The 24,952-nt window shown below is 44.0% G+C and overlaps 1 protein-coding gene across 1 annotated transcript in view; it reads left to right on the forward strand.

Annotated features, from left to right (window-relative positions):
• Positions 1-24,952, forward strand: part of BAIAP2L1 (BAR/IMD domain containing adaptor protein 2 like 1) — a 94,867-nt gene that overhangs the window by 56,007 nt on the left and 13,908 nt on the right. Inside the window, 10 exon segments of the mRNA XM_032603898.1 lie at positions 11,394-11,455; positions 11,560-11,631; positions 12,895-13,032; positions 13,699-13,851; positions 16,534-16,701; positions 19,123-19,270; positions 20,995-21,202; positions 21,841-21,884; positions 21,887-21,914; positions 23,583-23,763. Coding sequence (XP_032459789.1) covers positions 11,394-11,455; positions 11,560-11,631; positions 12,895-13,032; positions 13,699-13,851; positions 16,534-16,701; positions 19,123-19,270; positions 20,995-21,202; positions 21,841-21,884; positions 21,887-21,914; positions 23,583-23,763 — 1,202 coding nt within the window.

Below are 24,952 nucleotides of genomic sequence, written 5' to 3' on the forward strand. Positions count from 1 at the left end.
TCACTGCAGTCACCCTTTCATTTGTTTGTTCAGTATATCCATTAACAACCAGACTTTTAAGGCCGGTGTGTTCCAGGCAGGCACTTGGGGGCACAAAGGTAACGGAATCAGATCAAGTTCTCTTCCTTGTGTAACTGCCAGAAACATTCAGACACTACGTGTGTGTTCCTCCAAGCAGGGCGCTGGTTCCTAATCACTGCAGGTTCCAGATGACTGCTGTGAATTTATTTTTAATTAATAGACTTTAGTTTTTAGAGCAGTTCTAGGTTTATACAAAATTGAATAGATCTCACACAGTTCTCACACACACTCTCTCCCCTACTCACTATTTCCCGTTTTTAACATCTTGCATTGGTGTGGTGCATTTGTTACAAATGATGAACCAGTATTGGTACATTACTATTAACTAAAGATCATAGGTTATATTGGGGTTCTATGAGGTTGACAAATGTATAAACAGCCACCCCCCCACCAGTCCTTGGCAGTCACCGATCTTTTTACTGTTTTTGTAGTTTTGCCTTCTCCAGAATGTCATTTAGTTGGAACTGTGTACTGTGCAGCCTTTTCAGACTGACTTCTTCCACTAAATGACATACATTTAAACTCCCTTCATGTCTTTTTATGGTTTAATAGCTGGTTTCTTTTTAATCCCTGAATAATATTCAGTTGTACAGATGTACCACAGTTTGTTTGTCCACTCATCTGGGTTGTTTCCAGGGTTTGGCAATATAAATAAAGCTGCTATAGGCATTCATATACTGTACAGGTTTTTCCACAGGTATAATATTTCTAGTCATTTGGGTAAACACCTAGGAGCACAATTGCTAGATCAAAGAAGACTGTTTACCTTTGTAAGAAATTGCCAGACTATCTTGAGAAGTGACTGTACCATTTTGCATTCCCACCCGTAATGAATGAGGGTTCCTCTTGCTCCACTTCAGCATTTGGTGTTGTCAGTTTTCTGGATTATAGCCATTCTGATAGGTGTATGGTGGTATCTTGTTGTTTTAATTTGCAGTTTCCTAATCATATGATATGGATCATCTTTTCATATGCCTATTGGCCATCTGTATATCTTACATTTTAACTGAGTTTGTTTTCTTATGGTTGAGCTTTAAGCAGTCTTTATATATTTTTTACATGTATTTTGGATACAAGTCCTTCCTTTATCAGATATGTGTGTTGCAAATATTTTCTCCCAATCTGTGGCTTGTCTTTTCATTCTATTAACAGTGTTTTTTGTAGAGCACAAGTTTGTAATTTTAACGAAGTCCAACTTAACCAGTTTTTTTCTTTCATGGATCATGCTTTTGGCATTATATCTAAAAACTCATTGCTAAACCAAAATCATGTGTATTTTCTCTGGTGTTATCTTCTAAAAGTTTTATAGTTTTGCATTTTACATTTAGGTGTATGCTCCATTTTGAGTTGCTTTTTGTGAAAAGTATAAGGTCAGTGTCTAGATTCATTGCAAGTGGGTGTCTAGTTGTTTAGCATCCTTTGTTGAAAGGACTATCCTTTCTCCAGTGTCTTTGTCTCCCCTGTTGTCTTTGGGTTTCTTTTGAAAATCCTTCTAAATGGAGTGTCAGTTGTAATCCACTGTTATTATCCCGGAGTCCTGTTGATGGGTGATGTGGTGGTAAAATATTGGAGAGGGGGACCATTCTATAATCTCACGTTTAAATCTCCATTGTTTTGTTTTGTTTTGTTGGGTATTTTTGGTTTTTACAGTGGGCCACAGTATCTGGGATGTGACCTTCGGAAGAGTTTCTTAGCCTTTTTCCCCCTCCCCTTAATTGAGACAGGAAGGCTAGAGGGGCTGCAGGTACCTAGTTGTCCTTCCCCAGATCAGATAAAGCTGAGGAAAAGTGTTTCCCTGGAGGGCTAGCTTTCCTTACACAGAACAGAACAAGAACAGAACAACTCTGGGCAGATTTTTCAAAACGGTCCTTTTCTCCCTCCCCCTGCCAGAAGCCCCAGAGGAATTTTCTCCATTCCTAACAATAAAAACCTGGTGGCAAGGATGCCTCCTACAGATAAAACTCATGAAAATGTGAGCTGCCTGTTGTTTAACTCTCAAGCTGGTCCACACTGAGCCTCCAGCAAATCCTCAGTTACCGTTTGGGTTCCTGGCAGCCATGGCTCCAGCATCAGTCTCTGCTCCTGGTAAACTCTGATTTTCCACATCCGCCTGTGAACTTAATTCTCCGATGAATCTCAGAGTTGTTTTTCAGTTTGTTTAGCTTGTTTCTTGTTGTAAGTAAGGGAGTGACGACTTCCAGGCTTTTTACACGTTGGAGCAAAACCAGAAGTGCCCTTGCAATTTGTTCTAACCCGCAGTGGTCAGATGTATCTCTTCTCATCATGGATCAATCCTGATAGATACTGTTTAACTACAGTACTGTAAAGGCTGTGAGGTGGAGGAAAGCAGAGTGTATTCTCTAACTGTGTTCTGTTTGATAATAGGAGAGTAACAGTTTTTCCTTTGGGGACCCTGGGAATCGGGGGTGGGGAGGGAGGAGATGAGTTTAGGAGAGGTCGGTGTCTGTTTCTTTCATTCTGTAAGTTTTAAGAGTTATTCCGAAGCATTTTAAACATAGTACAATAAAGCATACTAAAGAATATATAGATGTATATGTATAAGGAACAAAAAATAATGAAACACGGTGACTAGTTACAAGTTGGCAACCTAGTATGTGGATTTTATTTCTAGAAAACAAGTACTCACCCAGAAAATGGCGTGTTGAGGAGTGTGGGCCCCATGCTGTTGGCATATATCATGCATTATTGAACTAATTTGCTACTTCTGTCTGGACGCACACACCTTATCAGCCAGTATTTCTCTTCAACTCACAGGAAAGTATCACACTCCCCCAAGCCTGTGAAGTAAGTATTCTAGTTACCACCATACAGGTGAGGTTACCTGGAGAGAGGTTAAGTAACTTCCCAGGTGTGCACAGCTAAGAGGCTTGTCTGGCACCATTGTAACTTCTGGCAGACTCTGACCTTTGCCCAGTCTTCGTGTCCCTTGAGTTCTCTGTGGGTGATGACAGCCCAGAGGACCCCACTTTCTGAAGATGCTTCAATCTTTTAGCTTTCACAGTACCCCGGCCCTTTCCAGACTCCTTTACCAGCCTTTCATCTTCTTCATGAGCTCTTCTTCCTATAGATCTTGTGCTCTATCACTAAGAGATCAGCAGTAGCTGCTGGCCTCTAATTATGAAAAACCAACATCCTTTAGGCAATCTCTTGTAGACTTTTATATAAAAGTAAGTTCTGTTCGTTCTGTATCTAAAAGAGACTCCACTCTGGTGGGGTCGGGGGCAGGGGTGGTGTTTAGGTTTATGGTTACAACTTTTGTTTGGCTCAGAGGACTTGTCACTTTCAGATCTTTGGCCATTTCTACTATTTTCTAAAATCAAGGTTTTCAGGGGTCTTACTATTAAATAAGTAGAACATTGATGTTATTTCTCCTGTCAACAGACCTCTTCATCTCTTCCTTACCTTTGTCAGCTAGTACTGGATGTACCATCAGAGAAGGATAAAATCATTTTATTCTTCTCCAACAATAAGCAAATAAATTTAATGTTGGCAATAAAGAACTAGCATGAGATAGCCCTGTATCAGAAACCCTAAAAGGGGATGAATAGTCAGGAACACAAGATAATAACTCTCAAATGCCAGGTCTTCATGATTAGATTCAGGTTATATTAATGCTATCTAAGGCAATTTGTGCTCAGAGTATCAATTTGGACACACAGTGTTACCTGCCTCTCATTTGTGGCATTACTTTTGACTGTCCAGTGAAGGTGTTGTCTGATTTCTCCAATGTACAGTTGCTTTTTTTTTCTGTTGCTACTTTCAGACTATGTAAATATCTTATTCCTCATCAACATTTGTATCCTAAATTTAACACCTATTAATGATTTTTGCCCGAACCAGTCTTTACTGTGATGGTTGCAAACTCTACTGTGATGATTTTGCAGCTCTAACATTCCCTTCATACTGACCAGTTGGCACTTGGCATTCCACTTTTAGCAAGAGCCCTCCCTTCTCCCTCATTTCTTTCTTTTTAAATTTATCTATTTATTATTGCTGTGGTCTCATGGATTCTATGAATTTTTCAATGATTTATAATATATTACTGTCCTTATCTTGGTGCTCAAACTGTCCCATGTTTGGCCTGTAGGAGCTCTTTTGAGCTGACTCTTTTGCTCATTCGTTCATTCATTCATTCCTGTGCCCTTCCTTACTCTTTTGCGTAACAGTGTGTTCTGGGCTCATCTTGTCCTTTTATGCCTCAGCTGTGGAATCCACAGCCATTTTTCTGAGGAGTGTTGCTTCCCCTTAGTGGGGAATGATTTTAGAAACCAAGATTTGGGTACTAGGTGTGCTCATTGCTATTGAGATGTCATCTGGGTCATTTGAGCCAACAGAGCTAGGAAATATATACATGTGTATAGCTTATATTGTGTACATACACAAAAATAGACATGTGTGTATATGTATACACACATATATTCATACACAAATAAATGAGCAAATGCACTTACACTTACGTATTTTGGAAATGTTTGAGAACCCTGGCTCCCGGTAACATCAACATATTTACACACTTTTTCGATCCTATAATACATCTAAAATAGCTTTGGAATTATTAGAAATTTTAATTTTATATTAGAAATTTATATGTTAATATGTTTGTTATAAGTTATAAATAAACTTAACTATTATTAGAGTTATGAAATATATTTTAAATACCAAAAAATGACCATACTAACTCTTGGGAAAAAGAGTTCAGAGTTTGTTTGTAGTTTTACTATTCACCCTGTCTACTGATTTTTTTTTTTTTTTTCCTATTCTGTATATTGTGGTAAAATATTGTAGAGACTTTGGATTCTGTTACCCTCCTCTTAAGAGTGTGGAGTTTTATTCTAGCAGACAGTTAATTACTGATGAATCACCTGACTTTGTGGAGGCTTAATTTTGGACTTTTTTCTGGTGGATCTATTTTGGTTTTGCCCGTAGTCCTGTGACTCAGTCCTCATTCCTAAGGTATAGCCCTTCTCAGTTTCAGTGGGAAGCCTGTGGTGTTTACCAGACCTTGAATTTCAAACTCTATATTCCCAACACTGTGTATCCTGAGAACATCCGCTAAGCTTTCCAACCTTCCAACTGTTGCTTTTGCTGCATTTCCTAGTCTCACCCTGAGCATGTGCAATTTAAGTGTTAGTCAAGGATTTGAGGGGAGTTTATATACAGTTTGAGGTCTCCCTGCTCCTCCATTGTGTGAGTGAGTATTCCACAATTTATCCATTCTTATGTTGATGGATATTTGGGTTGTTTTTAACTTGGAGATGTGATGAATAAAACTGCTGTGAACATTCTTGTACATGTCTTGGTGAACAAATGCACTCGTTTGGGAAAAATATCTAGGAGTAGAATTGCTGGGTAATAGGGTAAGCAGATTTGTTTATCAGCTAACTGTCAGTTTTGCCTTTTCTGGAATGTTTTATAAATGGAATCATACAGTACGTAGCTTTCATTGAGCATAATGTGTTTGAAATTCATCCATATTTTTATGTCTAGTTCATTTCTTTTTATTATTGGGTATTATTTCATTAAATTCTTGAAATGGGTGCTTAGAGCATTGATTTTTCACTCATTTTTTTCTAATATATGCATTTTGAGGCTATAAAATTACCTGTAACCACAGCTTTAGTTGCATCTTACGTGTTTTATATGCTGTATTTTCTTTTATCATTTCATTTCAAAATCATTTTAACTTCCATTGTGCTCTCTTCTTTGACTTACAGGTTATTTAGAAGTCTGTTTCATTTCCAATATATGGACATTTTCTAGTTACCTTTTTATTAATGATTTCTAGCTTAATTGTGGTGCATTTAAAGAACATCCTAAGTATAATTTCAGTTTTTCTGAAATACCAGGAGGCTTTCTTGTGGTTCCTTTTTAGTATTTTTTTTTTTTTTTTTTTTTTTGGTACACGGGCCTTTCACCGTTGTGGCCTCTCCCGTTGTGGAGCACAGGCTCCGGAGCGCAGGCTCAGCCGCCATGGCTCACGGGCCCAGCCGCTCCACGGCATGTGGGATCTTCACGGACCGGGGCACGAACCCATGTCCCCTGCATCGGCAGGCGGACTTTCAACCACTGCGCCACCAGGGAAGCCCCCTTTTTAGTATTTTGTGTTTGCTTTAAAATGAAGTTATTGGATAAGCTTTACATGTAGGGTGTATATAGATAATGTATTCTTTTTTTTTTTTTTTACATCTTTATTGGAGTATAATTGCTTTACAATGGTGTGTTAGTTTCTGCTTTAGATAATGTATTCTTTATATGTATTATATAGTATTAATATGTTCACTAGATCGTTTATTTATTGCATTATTCAGTCGTCTATATCTGTACTGATTTTTTTGTCTGCTTGTTCTATCAGTTTACTAAGAGAGATATATTAAAATCTCCTATGATAGCTATTGATTTATCTGTTTCTTTTTTATAATTCAGTTTGGGTTTAGAAACATTGAGACTACATTGAGATGCACACAAATACAAAATTTTTCTATCTTCCAGATTAATTGAACCTTTTGCCATTATGAAATGACTGCTTTATCTCTAATAATGCTTCTTGCCTTCTTTGACTATTTTGTCTTCTTTGTTTGGTCTTAATGTACCGGCATCAGCTTTCTTTTGGTTAGTGTTTGCCGTGTATCTGATTCCATCCTTTTACTCTCAACCTTTCTGTATTTAAGTGGGTTTCTTGTAAGCAGAATATAGTGGGGTGTTGTTTTTTTTTTTTTGCGGTACGCGGGCCTCTCACTGTCGTGGCCTCTCCTGTTGCGGAGCACAGGCTCCAGACGCGCAGGCCCAGCAGCCATGGCTCACAGGCCCAGCCGCTCCACGGCATGTGGGATCTTCCCAGACCGGGGCACGAACCCATGTCCCCTGCATCGGCAGGTAGACTCTAAACCACTGCGCCACCAGGGAAGCCCCGGGTGTTGTTTTTTTAATCCTAACAATCTGTCTTTTAATTAAACTATATACTCCATTTACCTCCAGTGTAATTACTTTTGCTTTCTACTCTCTGTCCTATGTTAATTTCTTCTCTAGTCCTCTTTTTGACTATTTGTTCTCCTCTCTGTTAGCTTGATAGTTATATGAACTTTATTCTTTTAGTGGCTACCCTGGAGATTTCACCATGCATCTTTTCTTATCAAAGTCAATTGTTACTTGGCACTTTACTTTCATTTCTGACAATGAAAGAACTTTGGAACACTATATAATTCTGTTGTATAACTTCAGTTTGTCTCACTTGTTTTCATCAGATGGGATAAATCATGATCAATGGTAGAATAATTATAGTCTCCATGCAAGGTGTTAATTAGAACTGTAGAACTATGATTGGGTAAGTCAAAAGCTAGACTTTGGAGGAACGCTGGATGAAATGCTCACCCTGTCACTGACTTGGCATTGTGCCTATGTGCACATTGTTTATTTGCACAATTTCAATACTGATGAGAGAAGAGCACCTCCACCTGCATCCAGGGACTTGGGAACAGCCATTGGGAGCTATTCTTAGATGCTGGCAAAGCCCTCCAAGCTGGGTCACATGTTGGTGGGTACTACTCCGACTCTGCTAAGTGTTGGTGACCCTGAGTACATACTTGTGTTTTTTAACGTATCCCATCTATGTGTAATTTGCTTTTACTTTCATTATTTTTTCTCTGCATCACACTGGGTATTTGAAAAACTCTCAGAAAAAGTATATCCTTTTTCCAGTGACATTTTTTCTATCAGTTTTCCTTTCATCCATACAGTGTAACTTTAGCCCAGTAGTGGGTTGGCTTCCATCTTGTTGTTTTATTGTCTGATTCTACTCAAAGTCATACGGAGGAAGTAGTGTGTGCCTGTCACTGCTCTGTGAGCTATCTGAAAATAATAAATGTTCTGATTATCCACAATCAAATATAAATGAAAAAGAATATTTATGCCTACACGTTCTGTGCTACTCACGTCTGTTAGTAGTGTCCATCTGGTTCCTCTAAATTTATACTGTGAATTGATGAAGAATTAGCTAGTTGAAAATATATTAATAGTCCAATGACTAACCTGTATTTCAGATGAAAACTTTCTTTGTGTTCATACTAGTAATATTTAATTTTTGTTTAACTTTTAAAGTCCATACTGCCTATTGGCTAAATGTGTATCTTCATACAGTATTGTCCAAAATGTTGGACATATTTGTTCATAGTTCCTAAAATTAGAGTGATACCATGAAGAGCTATTATTTGTATGAATTTTAGAGAAAAATTGATGGTAGACATTGACTTTTAGTTGTATCAAGTTCATGATTTTGAAAAATTTGTATATTTTTAAATTCCCTTAATATTGCTATTTAAGAATATAATTTATTCAGACCGAATTACATTACTGTACTTACTATGAGTTTCATCCCAAAATATTAACTCAGAACCTAAAAGGGAAAAAAGGAAATGATTGATCCAGTACATACGATGCTGTAATTTCTGGGATCGACACTCTGATTCCTGTTTAGGCGTTTACTTAGTTCTGCTCCATTAGAATCTGGGCCGTGCTTTCTCGACTGCACCCTCTCGTTTCAAAAATTTTTTTTCTTCCCAAATGTAATTTATGAAAAAGTAGGTTACAGGGCTAAGAGTAAAACGTGCGATACCACATTTCAGACATAAAGTAACACTTGCTATGTTAAGAATAAACTTCTGTAGATTGAACATAAAGGCTGTTTTCATTTTGTTTCAAGATACTCTTTTGGCAGCTTGCAAAAGCACAGTAAAGATGTTTTTTAATCCTTTTTATGACTGAGGACTCAGTGGCTGCTGCTATGAGGTTGGCATTTAAATTCCACGAACTGTGAGGGACAGGAATAACAGGGGGGAAGGTCAGGTGTTCCGTCTCTGCCCGCAGAGTGAATGGGCTGTTTCACTGGGCCTTTTCACTGGGCGCCTGCGGGGCGGGGAGAGACTGTGGACAGGAGGGGGAGAGTGAGGAGGGGGCTCGGGTGGCCGGGGCCCTCAGGCCAGAGCGCCGGCTTTAGCAGCGCTGGCGGCTTTAGCAGCGCTGGCGTTCCCGAGGGCACTGCACAAGCACATACTGTTGACACGCTTCTCAGAGGTCCATGTTATATAAGGTTGTAGAAATTAAGTTCATGACAACATGAAAAAAAAAATGTGAATACTTTGCTACTAGCCTGAATCACTCTGAATGATTTAAGCAAAATTATTTTTAGACCTTTTTCTTTTTTAAGTAGATCTGATTTGCCCAGGATAGAGTGCTTGATTTTCAATTAATTGAAGTGGTTTTTGTTGTTGTTGTTTATTTTTCATCTCCAACTCGGAGTTATGGGTTTAAAATAGATGTGAAGGTAACTCAGATTATTTCAATATATGAAATGACATATTAATGTAATTATATTCTTGGTCATATAAAGGTTTCCTTTGTGAAGAACTCTGGTTTATTTGTTTCATGTTGAGCTTTAGGAGAACTGAATTATGGGATAAATGGAGTCAGTGTCACTGAGGGTGTAGAGTGGGTACCTTGATACCCTGGCACGTGGACCATCAGTGCTGGGGACGTGTCTGCCCTCGCTCTTATGCTTATCCAGCAGATGTTGTTCCTAGAATCACATGGTGCTTAGGGACTTACATGTACTTATAACCTATTAACATGGTTATATCCTTCCAGGAGATTCTCTGTCCCCACCACCCACGATGGTTATTTTAAGCAACACTGCTCATGGTGGTCAGGCCGAGGAGTTGTTTTATCTGGGACCCCATGGGAGGGAGTGACATTTTACATGTAGATTTGGAAAGATCCCTGGCACCTGTGAGGGAGGAGATCCAGAAGAGAACAAGCTGGGAGTCATGAGAAATAAGAGCTTGAAGGAGGAGGGTGCCTCCTAAGAGGTCCAACTGGCAGGTGTAAACATGTGGGGCAGAGGGCCTGGGGAGACCCCTGCCCACCTCTTCTAGAACAGGTCATCGAGTGAACATCAACTTCACGTCATCCCCACGTGCCTTCTCTCCTGGGTAGGGGAGGGCTGGCACATTTGTTGCCCAAGGAAGCAGGATGAGTAAGAGGCATGGTTCCATGCCGGAGGTGCCCAAGTGATGGCACGAGGGAATGAGTCTGTCATTGGGCGTAGGCGGGGTGTCGACCCCTCATGACTGGCTGGCTGGCAGCCAAGAGCTGGGATTAGAGACAATGAGGGCGGGGTGGGGTTCACTCGTAGGCCTGCCGAATACGGGGTGACTAGTGGGACATCCAAGTGGACGTGTTCAGGACGGGCAGAATTTCTGAGTCTGAAGATGGGGGAGAACCTGGGCTGCCCCCTTAGAGTCAGATGTCTTCAGGTGTTTCCAGAACTGGGCCTACTAAAGTCATTTGCACAGAGGTGCTCGCTGAAGCCAGAGTCTAGTCAGTAATCTTTTCCTCTTCCCCCGTGTCGACCATAGTCGTCCTTTTCATTCTCCCTCATCCACAGCCTTTCAGTTTGCCCAAAGAACTCCTTTTTATCTGCCCACCGAACCGTAGGATGGTCCGCTCGGCATGTTTTGTGGTTTGGGATGATTTGGTGGTGGTTCCAAATAACTCTTTCGCTCCCAGTTTTTGGGTATCAGACCCATTTAGTTCCTGTAGAGAAGTTGGCAGGGGGGCTCTTGTTCACCTTTAGAAGCGGGGAGGCAGCGCCCTGCCGCGAGCCGCAGGACATGTGCTTTGCAAATCAAGTGATCATCTCGCTGCTTTTTTGGAGCAACACTCCTTTGTCCCGGAACGTTCTCTTCTGCGCAGTCATTTCAGAGAACCGTGTAGCCCCAGGAGACGCGAGGCAGAACACTGTCCCTGCTGCAGTTTCCCGTGGTGTTGAGATTTTCCAGAATGATATGAGAACTAATATGAGGAAGAGAAAATAACCTCTATCTTTTATGCCTGACAGATAATCAGATTACCCAGGATTAGATGAAAATAAGTCATTTGTTCCTATAGTTAGTACTATAATGACCAAAATAATCTCTTGTAAGAGAATTTAACAATTAAACCAGATAAATAGGATTCAGCTTAGGGAATGAGTAAATGGCGAGAGAACAACGTGAGTTTAAAGACAAAGTTGGCGAGCTTTTGACGAACGATGTTGTGGAGTAAGTTTGCTGTCAGCTGTGTCCATCTGACCCACCCCCGCCGTCGGGACGCAGCCGGTGTTCCCAGTGCCATGGGGCTGGTGCCCACCTGCTCTGGGAGCAGCCAGGGACTGGGCTTCATCCACCACTTTACTTCCCTTCGTATCTTTACAAAAACCACGCAATGGCTTTTTGCCCTTACGTACCTGGTTTTGTCCACAGGCCACGTTCTCATAGAGATTTCGAGTATCCACAAGAAACTCAACGAGAGCCTTGATGAAAATGTATGTGAACTGTTTTTATATTTACCAAATATACTTATTTTTAAATTTTATCTCACTTCAAGTCTCAAACCTGGTCTGAATTTTTCATTTCCTTGTGTTCACAGTTCAGAAAATTCCATAAGGAGATTATCCATGAGCTGGAGAAGAAGACAGAGCTTGATGTAAAATATATGAACGTGAGTACCTAGTTCTGCTCCACCTCCCGTAGGTGGAGGTGGCCCGGGGCCGGGGGCCCAGCTCTCGCGAAGGCTGCACTTGCCTGATGGCTGAGCTCGAGGACAACTTCCCCCACTGCTGACTTGGCAGCAGCAGGTATGATGGAGCTGGCCGTCGAGTGTCGAGTGTGTACACAGCCGCGTAACACCGACAAGGTCCCTTTGGGCTGAGTGGGCCAAGTGCTAACACTTGGGATCTTTACTAAAAAGCATAGCGGGAAATCCTGCAGGGAATCATACACTTCTGGAAAACATTGTTTTCAAGGAACATGCATATGTGGATGACACCTGCATCTGCGTTAGAGCAGCTGTTGCTTTCACAAACCGGCACTTGCAGACGTGAGCCGTGTGGGAGGACGCCGTCTGGAGCTCCCTGGGGCCCCGGTCCCATCGTGGCGTCTCTCTCCTGCTGCCCTATGGCAGTGTCGATTCCAGCAGTTTGCTCCTTCTGCCTCGCCTTTCTGCTGCACACTAGCTGCTTCCTTGGCCGCCCGAAGCTCCCCTTCTTCACAAGCCCCGCACGGCAGTAAGCGGTGGGGGTCACCCTGAAGTCGTCCTGCTGCCCTGCGTGCACGTGCTCTGTGGCCCGGAGGATGTAATACCAAGCCCTTTACGTGCATTGTCTGATTTTTATCCCCACAGAAACTCTGTAACATAGGTACTCTTACTATATCCCCACTGTACAGATTAGAGGGTAAGCATGGATTTCAGAAAAATTAAGTAATTGCTGAGATCACACAGGAAATGAGGGATGAAGCCAGAATTCTAACCCAGGTCTGTGAGGCTCCAGAACACTCTGTTTCACAGCCCTCAGAATCACCGGAAGCGATGGCTCTTGTTCATTCTGTTTCTTGAAATCGTTAAGTCATAAAACAGTCAGAAGTGTGTGAGTTGATATTGTTCATTTATTCACCAAAGCACTTACAGGCCACCCAGTGTCCAAAAACCTTGGAAAAAAAGGAATAAAAGAAAGAAACGACATTGTTTTCCTCCGAGAAGCTGCCCTTCTGGTCAGGGGCTCATCATATAAATGGGGAACTTCAGGACAGGACATTGAAGTCGAAGGAGCGGAGGGGGGTGGTGTGAAGTGGGGATACCTGCAGCCAGGCAGGGCAGCGCGAAGCGTGGGCCTTTTGCCACCACGCCCAGTGGAAATGCAGCAAGAGTAACAGCCTGACACTGCCTGGTGCTGCAGTAAAAATAAGTGCAATGTTTAACTTACAGGCGACTCTCAAAAGATACCAAGCAGAACACAGGAATAAATTAGATTCTTTGGAGAAATCTCAAGCAGAATTGAAGAAGATCAGAAGGAAAAGTCAAGGAGGACGAAATGCACTCAAATATGAACACAAGGAGATGGAGGTGAACTTTTCAGCACTATTCTACTTTATTTTGGGGTTGATGATCTGTACAGTTAACGGGGAAGCGTGCTCACCTCAGTCAGTCTATACTTCGTCCGTCACTGTTCTGCTGTTGAAAGTTAAAAATAAGCATTTCGACTTGGTAGGAGCTGAAGGCCGCAGAGTTCCCCAGAGTTAAGTTAATAATTAATCAAGAGCATTGGCATTTTCTCCCAACTCAGGGAGGGTCAGGGACTCCCCAGTATAAGCATTACTATCTCCATTTTACAGATGGGGAAAGTGAGGCTTAGGTTAAGTCACATGGTTGGCACTTGGAACTGGGATTTGAACTTGAACTTTCTGGTTCTGAACTTTTTGGTCTCACGATTTTCCAGTAAAACATGATCATATCCCTGGATTACAAAGTAATATTTTGTGCAGATTACCTAGTGGAATGTAAGGCCTTTGGCAACTTCTCTCCAAGCATGAGTCAGGGATCTTAATGAGAATTTGCCATCTGCTCAGATCAGGTTACAAGTACGTCATTTTGTCTAATGTTTATCTGCATTTAGCACTTACTCCATTATCAGAATAAACCAAGCATAAAGATGGGAGAAGATAAGTGTCAGGCTGTGTAGCTATTTGATTCCTCATGTCATACTTGTATAATTATTATTTATTTTCCTAGTATGTAGAAACCATCACTTCTCGCCAGAATGAAATCCAGAAATTCATTGCAGATGGTTGCAAAGAAGCTATACTTGAAGAGAAAAGGCGCTTCTGCTTCCTAGTTGACAAACACTGCAGCTTCGCAAATCACATTCATCAGTATCACTTACAGGTGGGTGTGGTGGCAGATTGCGTTGTGAGGACTAATTTTATTCATATTTAAATGCCCTTGAAATGCTTCACCTTCCATGCGTGCCCAAGTATAAAGCGAAAGGCTTATTTTGCCAGGGAGAAGATTCCAAGGAAATAAATTTTTTATAATAGTTACTTATTTATTTATCTGGCTGCATTGAGTCTTAGTTGTGGCACACGGGATATCTTAGCTGTGGCATGCGGGATCTTTCATCGCAGTGCGCGGGCTCTAGAACGCGTGGGTTTAGTTGTCCCATGGTATGTGGGATTTTAGTTCCCTGACCAGAGATTGAACCCACGTCCCCTGCATTGGAAGGTGGATTCCTAATCACTGGACCACCAGGGAAATTCCCCAAGGAAATAATTTTTGACCAACTTGAATGTGTAAACTTTTAGAAATGTAGATGAAATGGTCAAATGCTTGTTTATAATGTTTAATTTAGTAACACATTCATACTTATTGAATAACTGAGAAATGGCCCTTTTTTCCTTTTCTCACCCATGAGTCAGCTTTTCTCAGACTCTTTCTGATGCATCTTCAACATCAGTGCCTTCCCCAGAACCACGGCATGAGTCCCGGCAGGCCCCAGGTCCAGCCCACCTGGGTGGCCTGAGATGCTCACCTTGGGGGTCCATGTAGATGGTGTTGCTGGAAATTCTATCCCAGGCCACAGACCCCATTCACAGCCTTAGGACAGCTGGTCGGGGCTCCTTTTTCACTCCTCCTCAGGTTGTGTGTCTGTTCAAGGTCGCATCAGCTGCGTGACTGGATTTATCCCTCTCCTTCAGCTCATGCAGTTGTGAGGTTATATTTCCAGGAATCATTACAAACTGTGTTAAATTTCCTTTCCTCTCTTTTTGTTTTTTAAATTATGAATTCTATTGGGCTTATGTAAGCATCCAGAACTAGCATTGACTGAAGTCAAATATTCATTGTTATTCATAGTAAAGTAATTTAGAGAGCACTCCGTGATATGAGAAGCTTTGTAAGAGCTTGAATATAGCGCAACTTCCTCTTTTCAGGGGGAAAAAAAACTTGGACTTGTATGTATGCATATATCACAGGTTACATATTCCATAAAGTTTTTGCAACTTTAAGGAATATTCAGCTACCAAATCTAAATACCTAAGGTCTCAGGTTGTTACAGGAAAGAAAAATATGCTGCATTAGATGATCGCTTTTGTCACCAGTGCATACATACTAATGTTTCCATGGTGACACTGTCCTATTGGGGCAGGGTCGTGGGCCGGAGGGGCACAGAAGCAACCTTGAAGCTCTCTGTGGTGACACCAGCCCCCAGCAATGGGGTCCTTGCTGTGTCGTGAGGCAACATGGCCTATTTCCAGAGAGCTCTAGTTGTTGACAGTCTTTCTTACACTTAACCTTGAGTCCCTATTACGTTTTTTAGTGTGACGCAAGCCAGATCTCCTCCTTTCCCTAGCAGAAGTCTCTTCAAGTCTCTGAAACCGCTTTTGTGCTTTCCCTGATACCAGTCCTGGATGAAGCAGGCTTAGTAGTTGGTCCGCGGTGTGTCTGCGTCACAGGCAGGGGACAGGGTGGTGTGAGGGGCGGGGCTTAGGATTTACACCAACTCCCCCAGCCCACTTCTGATGGACACAGAGCCTAGATGAAAAACAGTGTGGTTGTTATGAAAATAGTTTCAAAAAAGATCCCCTACTTCCCTTTTCCAACTAGATTGCCGCCCTGGAAAAAGGGGTTCTCGGCAAGGCTCCGGGGAGTCTGGGAGTCCAGTTGGAGGAAGAGCCAGGCTGTGGGAACCAGGACAGATGCCTCTGCCTCTGGGGCTAAGGGGTCTCGTCGCTGTCCTTCTGCATCTCTCTGTTCTGCAATCCAGCTTTTCTGCAAAGCCCATGGTCTGCCTGCCCCAGAGCCCCAGCCGGCCTGTGGGCAGGGCTTCCCCTCAACACTGCCCCCGACTCTGAAGACCCACCACGCTCTGCTTCTAGTCTCTATGTCCCCGTAGAGGAACTTCTCAGGGCAGGTCTGATTCACTCCTCTAACACGCCAGTCCGGTTTCCCTGAGGTCCCAGTAGTTGAAACCTCAGGGTCCTGGATCTACCACGGAAGGCTGTGTTAACCAGTTACTTAGCCTCTCAAAGTTCTCAGTTTCCTCATCTGTGAAATGAGGATGAGAATGGTACCTACTTTAGGATTGTGGGGCAGATGCAGTGAATTAACAAGGATGAAGTACTTAGGACAGTGTTTAGGGCACACGAACGTACACACACAAACAGAGTCCACTCTTGGTCCTGTCACTCAGTCAGAGGTGCTTCTTGTGGGAGGAAGACAGCGGGGATTGGCAGTTCTGGGACCACGGGGAAACATGGGGGTTAAGACGGATTGATCCGCCTTCCCTTTTAGTTTTTGAACTTCTTCTGAATCATGTACAATCCTTGTATTAGTCTTGAACTCTGTATTCACCCTGAGGGAGGTGGTAAATTCCTTTAGAACAGGAGCCTACATCCTCAGCAAATAAGACACAGCAGATCCCCATAGGTGCTTAAGCTCCTCACTGAATTGAACTCATAGCTCCCATACTTCCAGTGGTAAGCCAGGAATACATTAGTAGTATTTGTAATTTGTGTCAGTCCTTCCAACAGTACACATTTGTCTTTGGTTTTGTTTCTTTTGAATTTATAGTCTGCAGAATTGATCAATTCCAAACTGCCTAAGTGGCAAGAAACATGTGGTGATGCCACCAAAGTACCAGAGAAAATCATGAATATGATCGAAGAAATTAAGACCCCAATCTCCACCCCAATGTCTGGAACGCCTCTGCCTTCACCCATGATCGAGAGAAGCAGCATGGTAAGAGCTGGTTGTCTCCTCAAGATTTTGGTTGTATGTTTGCTAAATAAGATTTCAGCCATATTTGCACGACAGACCAAGGCCTTCTTTGTTAGTGGAAATCACGGGTTCTCCTGTACTACTTCTAGGGCCTGCCTTTCCTTTTATCCCCTTACCTTCAGATTTGAAACTAGATGTGAAAATGTTTCACACTGTGTTAGCACTGTAATCTTTGTTTTGGAGATTTTTTTTTACTGATTTTAATTGTAATGATTCCAACTTTATAAGTTTATTCCCATTGAAGGAAGCGTAAAGTGTCTTAGAACACAGATTAGCAAAACTCTGGTGCCATTTATCACTACATAAGGCACCTGAGGAAAAAAATAATCACCCCAGTATTCCAGGTAACGAATTCAAGCATCGTAGTTCACTGCTCTTTGAATATGGGCTTTATTATTTTTTCACAAACACGTGACGAGATTCAAATCCAGCAGGTAGTTTGAACACATGTGTCAGTCCACCCTCCCTGTCCATATAAAGCCCTCTGAAATGACAGCAAAGATATTAATGACCAGTCATCAACCTGCCTAATAGATCCATAACCGCATGGGAAAATAAAGAGCAGGTGCTGACAATGGACCAGAAACACTGAAGGAGTCTCCAGAGCGAGAAAGGCAAGGTCAGCGTGTGGAGAATGGAAATAGAAGGACAGGTCAGCCCCAGGGAAGATGTGCAGGGCAAGGTTCCTGCAGAGGGTGGAGCTGTCAGTTCAGAGCCAGTGGATCCAAGAAGCGGGGAAGAAGCTGGGGTGTCCTGAGTGTTGTCGGCTGGGGAGCTGGTTCAGACTGTCCAGGCTGCTTGGTCTCTCCGCTTGTCCCACCTGTGCTAAACCACAGGCAGCCCGGGCTTTCATCTGTGAACTGAAACAGCATGTGTGGACCGAAGGGTGGGGCTCACTCCTGGGGGTGTGTCTTACCTCTTCCCCACATCGCATGCGATCAGGAGCACGGGGAAGACACAGACTGTCATGTACAGTAAAAAGAATGGGGACTGCCACCCAGTACAAAGATGGACAGACAACCAGCGGTCACCGAACAGGTGGGGGAAACCAGTGTCATAAAAAGACGCACCAAAGTAAAAACTGGAATGACGAGTAAAGGGGGCAACAGAGCCAACAGGGCAGAGGAGAAAAGAGATGAAAGGCTATTACAACCACAGAGAAGAGTCAGCTGTCTTGGAAATTTAAAAGGATTATTATTTCTAGTTAAAATGGTATGTCTGAGATTCGCTTCAAAATAATCCAGTTGTGGGGGAAGATGGATGGGGCATACGGGAAACGAGAATGTCCGTGGATTGGTAATTGTCGAAGCTAGGTGTTGGGTACATGTAGATTTATTGTGCTGTTTTCTCTACTTTTGTACCTGTTCCAAATTTTTCTAAAAGTTTTTCATTTCCCCCTCGTCCCCTCCAAAAACACCCCAAAACAAGAGCTGGGCTCCTTAGCAGAATGAATCAGCTTGGGAATTTAAGCCAAAGAACTCTCCCAAAATACAGTGCAAAAACAGGATTTAAAAAAAAAAAAAAATCAAAGAGGTTATCAATGTTAGCTGGGTTGAAACGTGGGAGGTACGTCCAGCTGCCGCCTGGGGCCTCACCGCCCGCATGTCTAGTGGGGATCTTCCCACTCAGCGTGTCCAAAACCACATACCTGAGGCTCTCTCACTCTAACCCCGCTTCTCCTCAGTCTTTCCCGTCCAGTAAATGGTGACTCCATCCTTCCAGCAGCACGGACACCGGACATCGACCCTCTCCCTCTCTTAGGCCACGGCTAGCCCGCGGGTACACACTGTTGTTTCCCACCACTTCTACCCCCACCCTGCTCTAACCGAGGTCCGGCAGAGATGACTGCGGTAGACTGGCCTTTAACACAGCAGGCAGGGTGATCCTGGCTGAATAGAAAAGACCAGAACCTCAACAGACGGCAGAATGCTAGCGATAAAGAGAGGATTCTGAAAACTTTCAGAGAGGGCAAAAATAGATTACTCATAAAGAAAAGAGAATCCCACTGATACTGGAAAACAAGATGTTAGAAAGTAATGGAGTAATGCACTCAAAATTCTGTGGAAAAATAATTTTAAATGTAGATGCCTTTAGCCAAGCAGCACTTAAAAGGGAGCCTAAAAATCCGTAGAGACAGGAAGGAGATGAGTGCTTTTCAAGGGGTGGGGAAGATGGGGAGTAACTGCTTTAAAAAAAAAAAAAAAGACAAAAATGGAAAAAAGGACATGGTGTTCTTGAAATAATTCAAAAAGGGGCATTGCCCTACAAAAAATTGGGGGAAAAAATGGAATTTAAAGCATGTAATGCAAAACAGTCCTGGGGATCTGTCTAATGCCATTGCTGTGTTACACTAATGTTAAACTAATAAGGAATTTTTCACAGGTTGGGCGAGATTATGACACCCTTTCTAAATATTCACCAAAGATCCCCTCGGCTCCTTCAGCCAGAGCGTTAACCAGCCCTTTGATTGATATGTTTAATAACCCAGCCACAGTTGCACAGAATTCAGAAAGAAAAAATAATTCAACAGGTAAGATACTTAGTTGGATTTCTTTTAAAGTACCTTTAAAATTTTTTAAATATTTAGGATAAGTGTGCCTTGAGATAGAGGTAAATACACATGTATGGTAGCACCCCCTCCACACTGGCTTGGAGGAACTCACACCTTGTGATGGGGTCTAGGTTTATTCTAAAACCATAAGACACGTTGCTTTGACACATGCCAATTCTATATACAGATTGATGTTTACATACAGTGAACATTCCTATTGAAAGGTGTTATATTTTAAAAGAAATGGGATATAACTACAGAGCCTCACGCTGTGTTATGTATTTGTGGCAATTGGACTAAAATTTCATTTTTTTTCAATGAAACAAACTGTAGAAGTTCACATGACAAAATTAATGGTTATCAGTCTTACCAGTAAGCTTTGTTTAAATTATAATCAGTGTTTTCATTGTCTCTAACAGAGCACTTCATGGTTTCTGGGGGCTTAGGTTCTAACTGCTTACATTTCTTAACCCGGTTTACTCTGTTTCAGTAGACTGGGACCAGTTATTGTTTGCAGGCATTTCAGGTGGCTTTGGTTAGGCTCCACTCTGCCTACACAGAGTCTTTGGCACCCAGGACCTCGAGACTGTCGTGGCGCCAGACCCGTCTCTTTTGGGGGGGACTTGGGCCCCTTGGGTGTGAAGTCGTGGCAGTCACACGGTGTGTTGCTCGCGAGAGCCCACGGGCTGTCCAGCACGTGCAGCTCTTGGGGAAGAGATGGGATTTTCAGAATGTCAGCTGGAAAGATGATACTCTGTAGCCATTTGCCTTTGAAGAACTATAAGTTATATATAATATAAAGTTAAAATATACAGTGCTGTGTGCCACCCAATCGTTCAAATGATCCTTTGGTTCTTATTGGTAAAAGCTAAATGAAAATCATTGAATTCGATACAGCTGAGGTAGACTATGCGGCATGTTGAAGAGCTAGCAAAGTTTACATTGTACTTATTAAGAATTTGCGAGAATGATGCAGAAAGAGATTTTGCATTATTTTATAGTAAGTAGTGGGCTAGCAAAATTTGAGTGGAAAAAAAATATGGAAAAAAATTTTTCCATTCCAATTGTGCGGTGGTGGCAGTAGTGCTGGTAGATATCAGCCTGCGTTGAGCTGAGACATGACGGAGTGCAGTGTTAGGCCATGGAGCCAGGCCGCGCGCATCTGGTTCCATCTGGTTCCTGCTTCTGCCACGGGCACCTAGGAGGAGGGGTCAATACATGTGACTCACCCTCACTACATCCCTGCCACGTTCGCAGGTGAGCAGCCATGGCAGCAAGAACGTCTACATTTCCAGTTTCTCTCTTTTTTGTGGCACAGGCCTTGTGATTTGTTGTGGGGGAGTGCGGCAAGGAAAGCAGTGGGCCGCTTGGTGGTGGAGAACGTTGCCTCTTTAAGAGCCGTCCTGATTGAATCAGTGCAGATGAAGCTTGGCTACACTACTTTATCCTCTCGGTCTGGAAAAGAGCCTTTAGCCACAGGGATCCTCCTCTGAGAGGCCTCGGGCCATGGCTCTGCTGCTGTCCCTTGCTGTCCGTGTCCATCCAGACATGGGTGGAGGTGTGGAAATATAATCCGATTGGTGTCTCAGTGGAATGAGTGTGCTGGAGAGATGGGGGCGGGTGCTTTCCTGGGCTTGGCTCCTTTGAACTTGCCTGATCATCCTTCCTTGAAAAGCCATCACTGCTCGGTTCATTTTTGACAGGTTCTTCAGATGACCCCAGTTTACAGCGATCGGTTTCTGTTGCCACTGGACTGAACAGGGTAAAAAAGCAGAAAGTGAAAACAATCTTTCCGCACACGGCCGGCGCGAACCAGACCTTACTTAGCTTCGCGCAGGGAGATGTCATCACGCTGCTCATCTCCGAGGAGAAGGACGGCTGGCTGTACGGAGAGCATGAGGACACCAAAGTGTAGGTCTCGGGAGGGGCCTCCGCACGGGGTCCAGCGGTCCCACGCCGAGAGGGCTGCTGTCTCTCCTCGTAGCAGGTCTTCCTTGTGGGCAGATTAGCATTTTCGCCACAGTTAGGTTCATAGTTTAGTGACAGTTACAGTTAACTGCAGTTGTTTCTATGCCCAGTCCATTCCCAACTGTTTTCTGTATGTGTGTGCATATATAGATGAATTTGATGCGTAAATAAATAGGAGTCACTTCTGAAAGTAGTTTTAAATGTTTTTTTCACGTGACTTCAGATTTCTCAAGATATACTTTGTTAAGATTTAGCATGTGAATAGTTTAAATGCCAGTGTCATCATTTCAACTGGACGTGCATAAGCTTTACAGGAAGTAGGTTAAGTCAAGTTCCTGTGTAGGTTATTCAGGTATTAAGTAAAACCAATATGGAAACCAAAGGCAAAAAGGGAATCCAAATAAAAGTAATTCTGTATATGAGAGACTGTGATGAGAGTGGCCCAGCCACGGCCCCTGCGCTGTGACCGAGCCGTTCCGGCCCCTGCGCTGTGACCGAGCGTTCCTGGGTGTGTTTATGCTTTGCTTGTCTGCTGGGAGCATCCCAGCAAGGTCTTTTTCTCCCCCACTCTTCACCTGCAGGAGGGGTTGGTTCCCGTCGTCATACACAAAGTTGCTGGAGGAAACGAGGAGACCGTGAGCGTGCCCGGGCCAAGGTAGGACCTGCCTGTGGCTCAGATGGCCCAGGGGCAGAAAACGCACCTCGACCTCGTGTTCTCAGGCGTGTCGGAATTAATCTGGATGTGTAGCACAGCCCACGGGGAAGCCGCAGATGGTGTGGAGTAGTGGGGGGTTGCGGGGGATTGCTGCTCCATGATTGCTTCGTTCCTGACTTCTGTTGCCCACGCGCTTCACTGACCATCTGCTGGAAAGAGACACACCCCAGAACCCCCCTTTAGCCTCAGAAGCACTCTCCCCACCTCCCACCGCAGCTGAATCCAAGGCCCTTGTGCTCTGTCTTGGTCTTACTCGGCAGCCTTTAACACTGATGAACACTTTATCTGGAATGTTCTCTTGCCCTTGCACTCTTTATTTTCCCTCCACCTCACCACCCATCCATCTTCAGTACCCTTTCAGATCTCTCCTCTGCCTTGTGCTTAGACATAGGTGTCCTCGGGATCTGCCCTCAGTCCCTTTTTCCTTTTCGGTGCTTCCTGGGCCACCGTGTCTACCCCCTAAGCTTGAATTACATCAACGGGCTTCAGTCAGCACCTCTGTGCCAACACGGCCCCCTCACGCCTGTATCCCATCCAGATAATGATCATTATCACCCATCACTTAGGAACTGTCCAAAGTGCCTTACACTGACCAGGTCATTGAATCATCATACAACCTTGTGAGATAGGTCCCTGCTTGAAAATTGAGAAGATGGGGGCACAGAAAGGTGTAATAACTTGCTCAAGCAGCTGGAAGTGGTGGACCCAAGACTAGACTAACCCAGGCAGGTCTCTCCCAGCCAAGATGTGAATGTTTGTATGTGGTGTGGGTCCTCAGAAACATGTCCAAACTGAACGTGGCATCGTCTTGACCACAAACCACCTTGGCCACAGTGTTTCCCATGTCAGAGCAACCGTCCTGACCCACCCCGCTGTCCCCAGCGGACCGCGGATGCCGCACCTGATGCCCCCCGCAAGTCCTTCCATTATACTTGCTCCGAGCCATCTGTGTGTTTCTGTCCCTTGCAGAATAGCTCAGCTGCCAGTGGCCAAGAAATGAAACTAAATATATGCATATGTGTATGTGTATATATATATATATATATTTTTTTTTTGGCGGTACACGGGCCTCTCACTGCTGTGGCCTCTCCCGTTGCGGAGCACAGGCTCCAGACACACAGGCTCAGCGGCCATGGCTCACGGGCCCAGCCACTTCGCGGCATGTGGGATCTTCCCGGACCGGGGCATGAACCCATGTCCCCCGCATCGGCAGGCGGACTCCCAACCACTGTGCCACCAGGGACACCCCTAAATATTTTTAGGATGTTAAAATTCTGAGATTTTTTAGTCTGAAGTGCTCGATGCTTTTGCTTAAGGCATTTGCTGTATTTTCTTACTGAACTCCTTGAATTAAGAGCCAGCCCAATTGAGCCAGTTTTCCTCTCCTTTTCTTTGTCATGTCTTTTAAAGGATTTCTTTCGAGTGTACATTTATAAGTCAGCAGAAACACTGCAGTGTCATATACAATGTGTGTGTGTGGTAATCTCCTCCTCCCTCACTGTATTAGATTATTAATCCACCGCAGTTCTGGCCATAGGAGATTGGGGATGTTTGGGGTGCAGGGGCCAGGTCTCATCTAACTTGTATCCTCTGGTTCTTGTTCGCTAGCTCGGTATCAGTACGGAGCGTGAGCACGATGAACTTATCTGAGAAAAGCAGCGTCGTCATCCCCCCACCGGATTACTTAGAATGTTCGTCCACAGGGGCGGCTGCAGAAAAGAAAGGAGCGGTTTCCCAAAACGCTTCTACCTTTAAAGCACCAGTGTCCAAACCAGAAACCACGTCTCCTGTGAGTAAGGCCCAGTGTACCGCGATCCTGAACAGCAGGCTCTGGTGACGCAGGGTGCTTTTCCCTCCACACAGGAAGGTGCTGACCCCCAGGCGGGGTGGAGACTCCCTCCCAGGGCCTGCAGATTCCCCTGCCACACAGCCTTTCAGCTTCCTTACCTTCAGTCCCCCTTCTGTTTTTAGTTTATCTGTAAATGACAGTTTACACACAGTAGGCCCATCGTTTGCCAGACTGTATCAGGTTTTAAGCTCTCCTTGCTTTTGTTCGTGGCTGCAGTCCTTTAGACCTGTAGTGACCTTTTTCTGCATTTTCTTCAGTTTTCATATTGTTTTCTGAAGGAAGACTTAAGGTTGAACATAGTGATCTGATCATGACACCTTCAGAAAGTGTGCTGTGTAAACCCTGTGTGTACGTTATCTGTAATCCTAAACAAGTGGGTAAGAGGCACAGAGGCTGTGAGTCACTTCGTCTGTTCCTCCGACAACTCTGTCTTCTGGGCCAGGCCCCAGTGTGGGCTCTGGAGACGCAAAGATAAACAAAACCAGCCCCGGGCTCTGCTGGAACTTAGGTTCTAGTGATAAGCAGCAGACGATGAGAAGTTAACACAAATATCAATGCTAGAAGCTACATGGAGGAATGAAGCAAGGTGAGGTGATGAGGGATCGGGTGACCTCTTGGATGGAGGTCAGGGTTTGGGTGTTCTGGGAAGCTGACTCTGAGAACGAGGGCGGGTGCTGATGAGAGCCGCCCGAGCCCCGTATGGAAGGGAGAAGCTGGCCCGGAGCCTCCACTGCCCCCACCGAGACCTCTGGGCTGGGACAGCCCTTGGAGCTACCTGGATTTGGGGCAGCATCTGGGGGCCGGGGTCTCAGCCAGAGTGATTCCCAAGGAGCGCTGCCAGCCGAGGGCCATCTCCCCACAGCCAGAATCAGTCCCAGTCCTGAAGGGGATCTGGGCAGCACATGACAGAGCCTGCAACGGAGCACTTCTCTGGGGGGTGACATCTGAGACCCAGGGGTCAAGGGGAGGAGCTTCCCAGACAGAAGGAGCAGAAAGTTTAAAAGTCCTGAGGGTGGTGGACTCGGCACCCTCAGGGAGCAGAGGAGGGAGGTGAGGATTCCAGGGTGGTGGAGCCTCCAGAGGGGTTCTCGTCTTTTTTTAAATTTTATTTACAGTGTAGATTATACAG

The sequence above is a fragment of the Phocoena sinus genome, chromosome 15 (genome assembly GCF_008692025.1).
Source record: "Phocoena sinus isolate mPhoSin1 chromosome 15, mPhoSin1.pri, whole genome shotgun sequence".
In the NCBI taxonomy this organism is placed as follows: Eukaryota; Metazoa; Chordata; class Mammalia; order Artiodactyla; family Phocoenidae; genus Phocoena; species Phocoena sinus.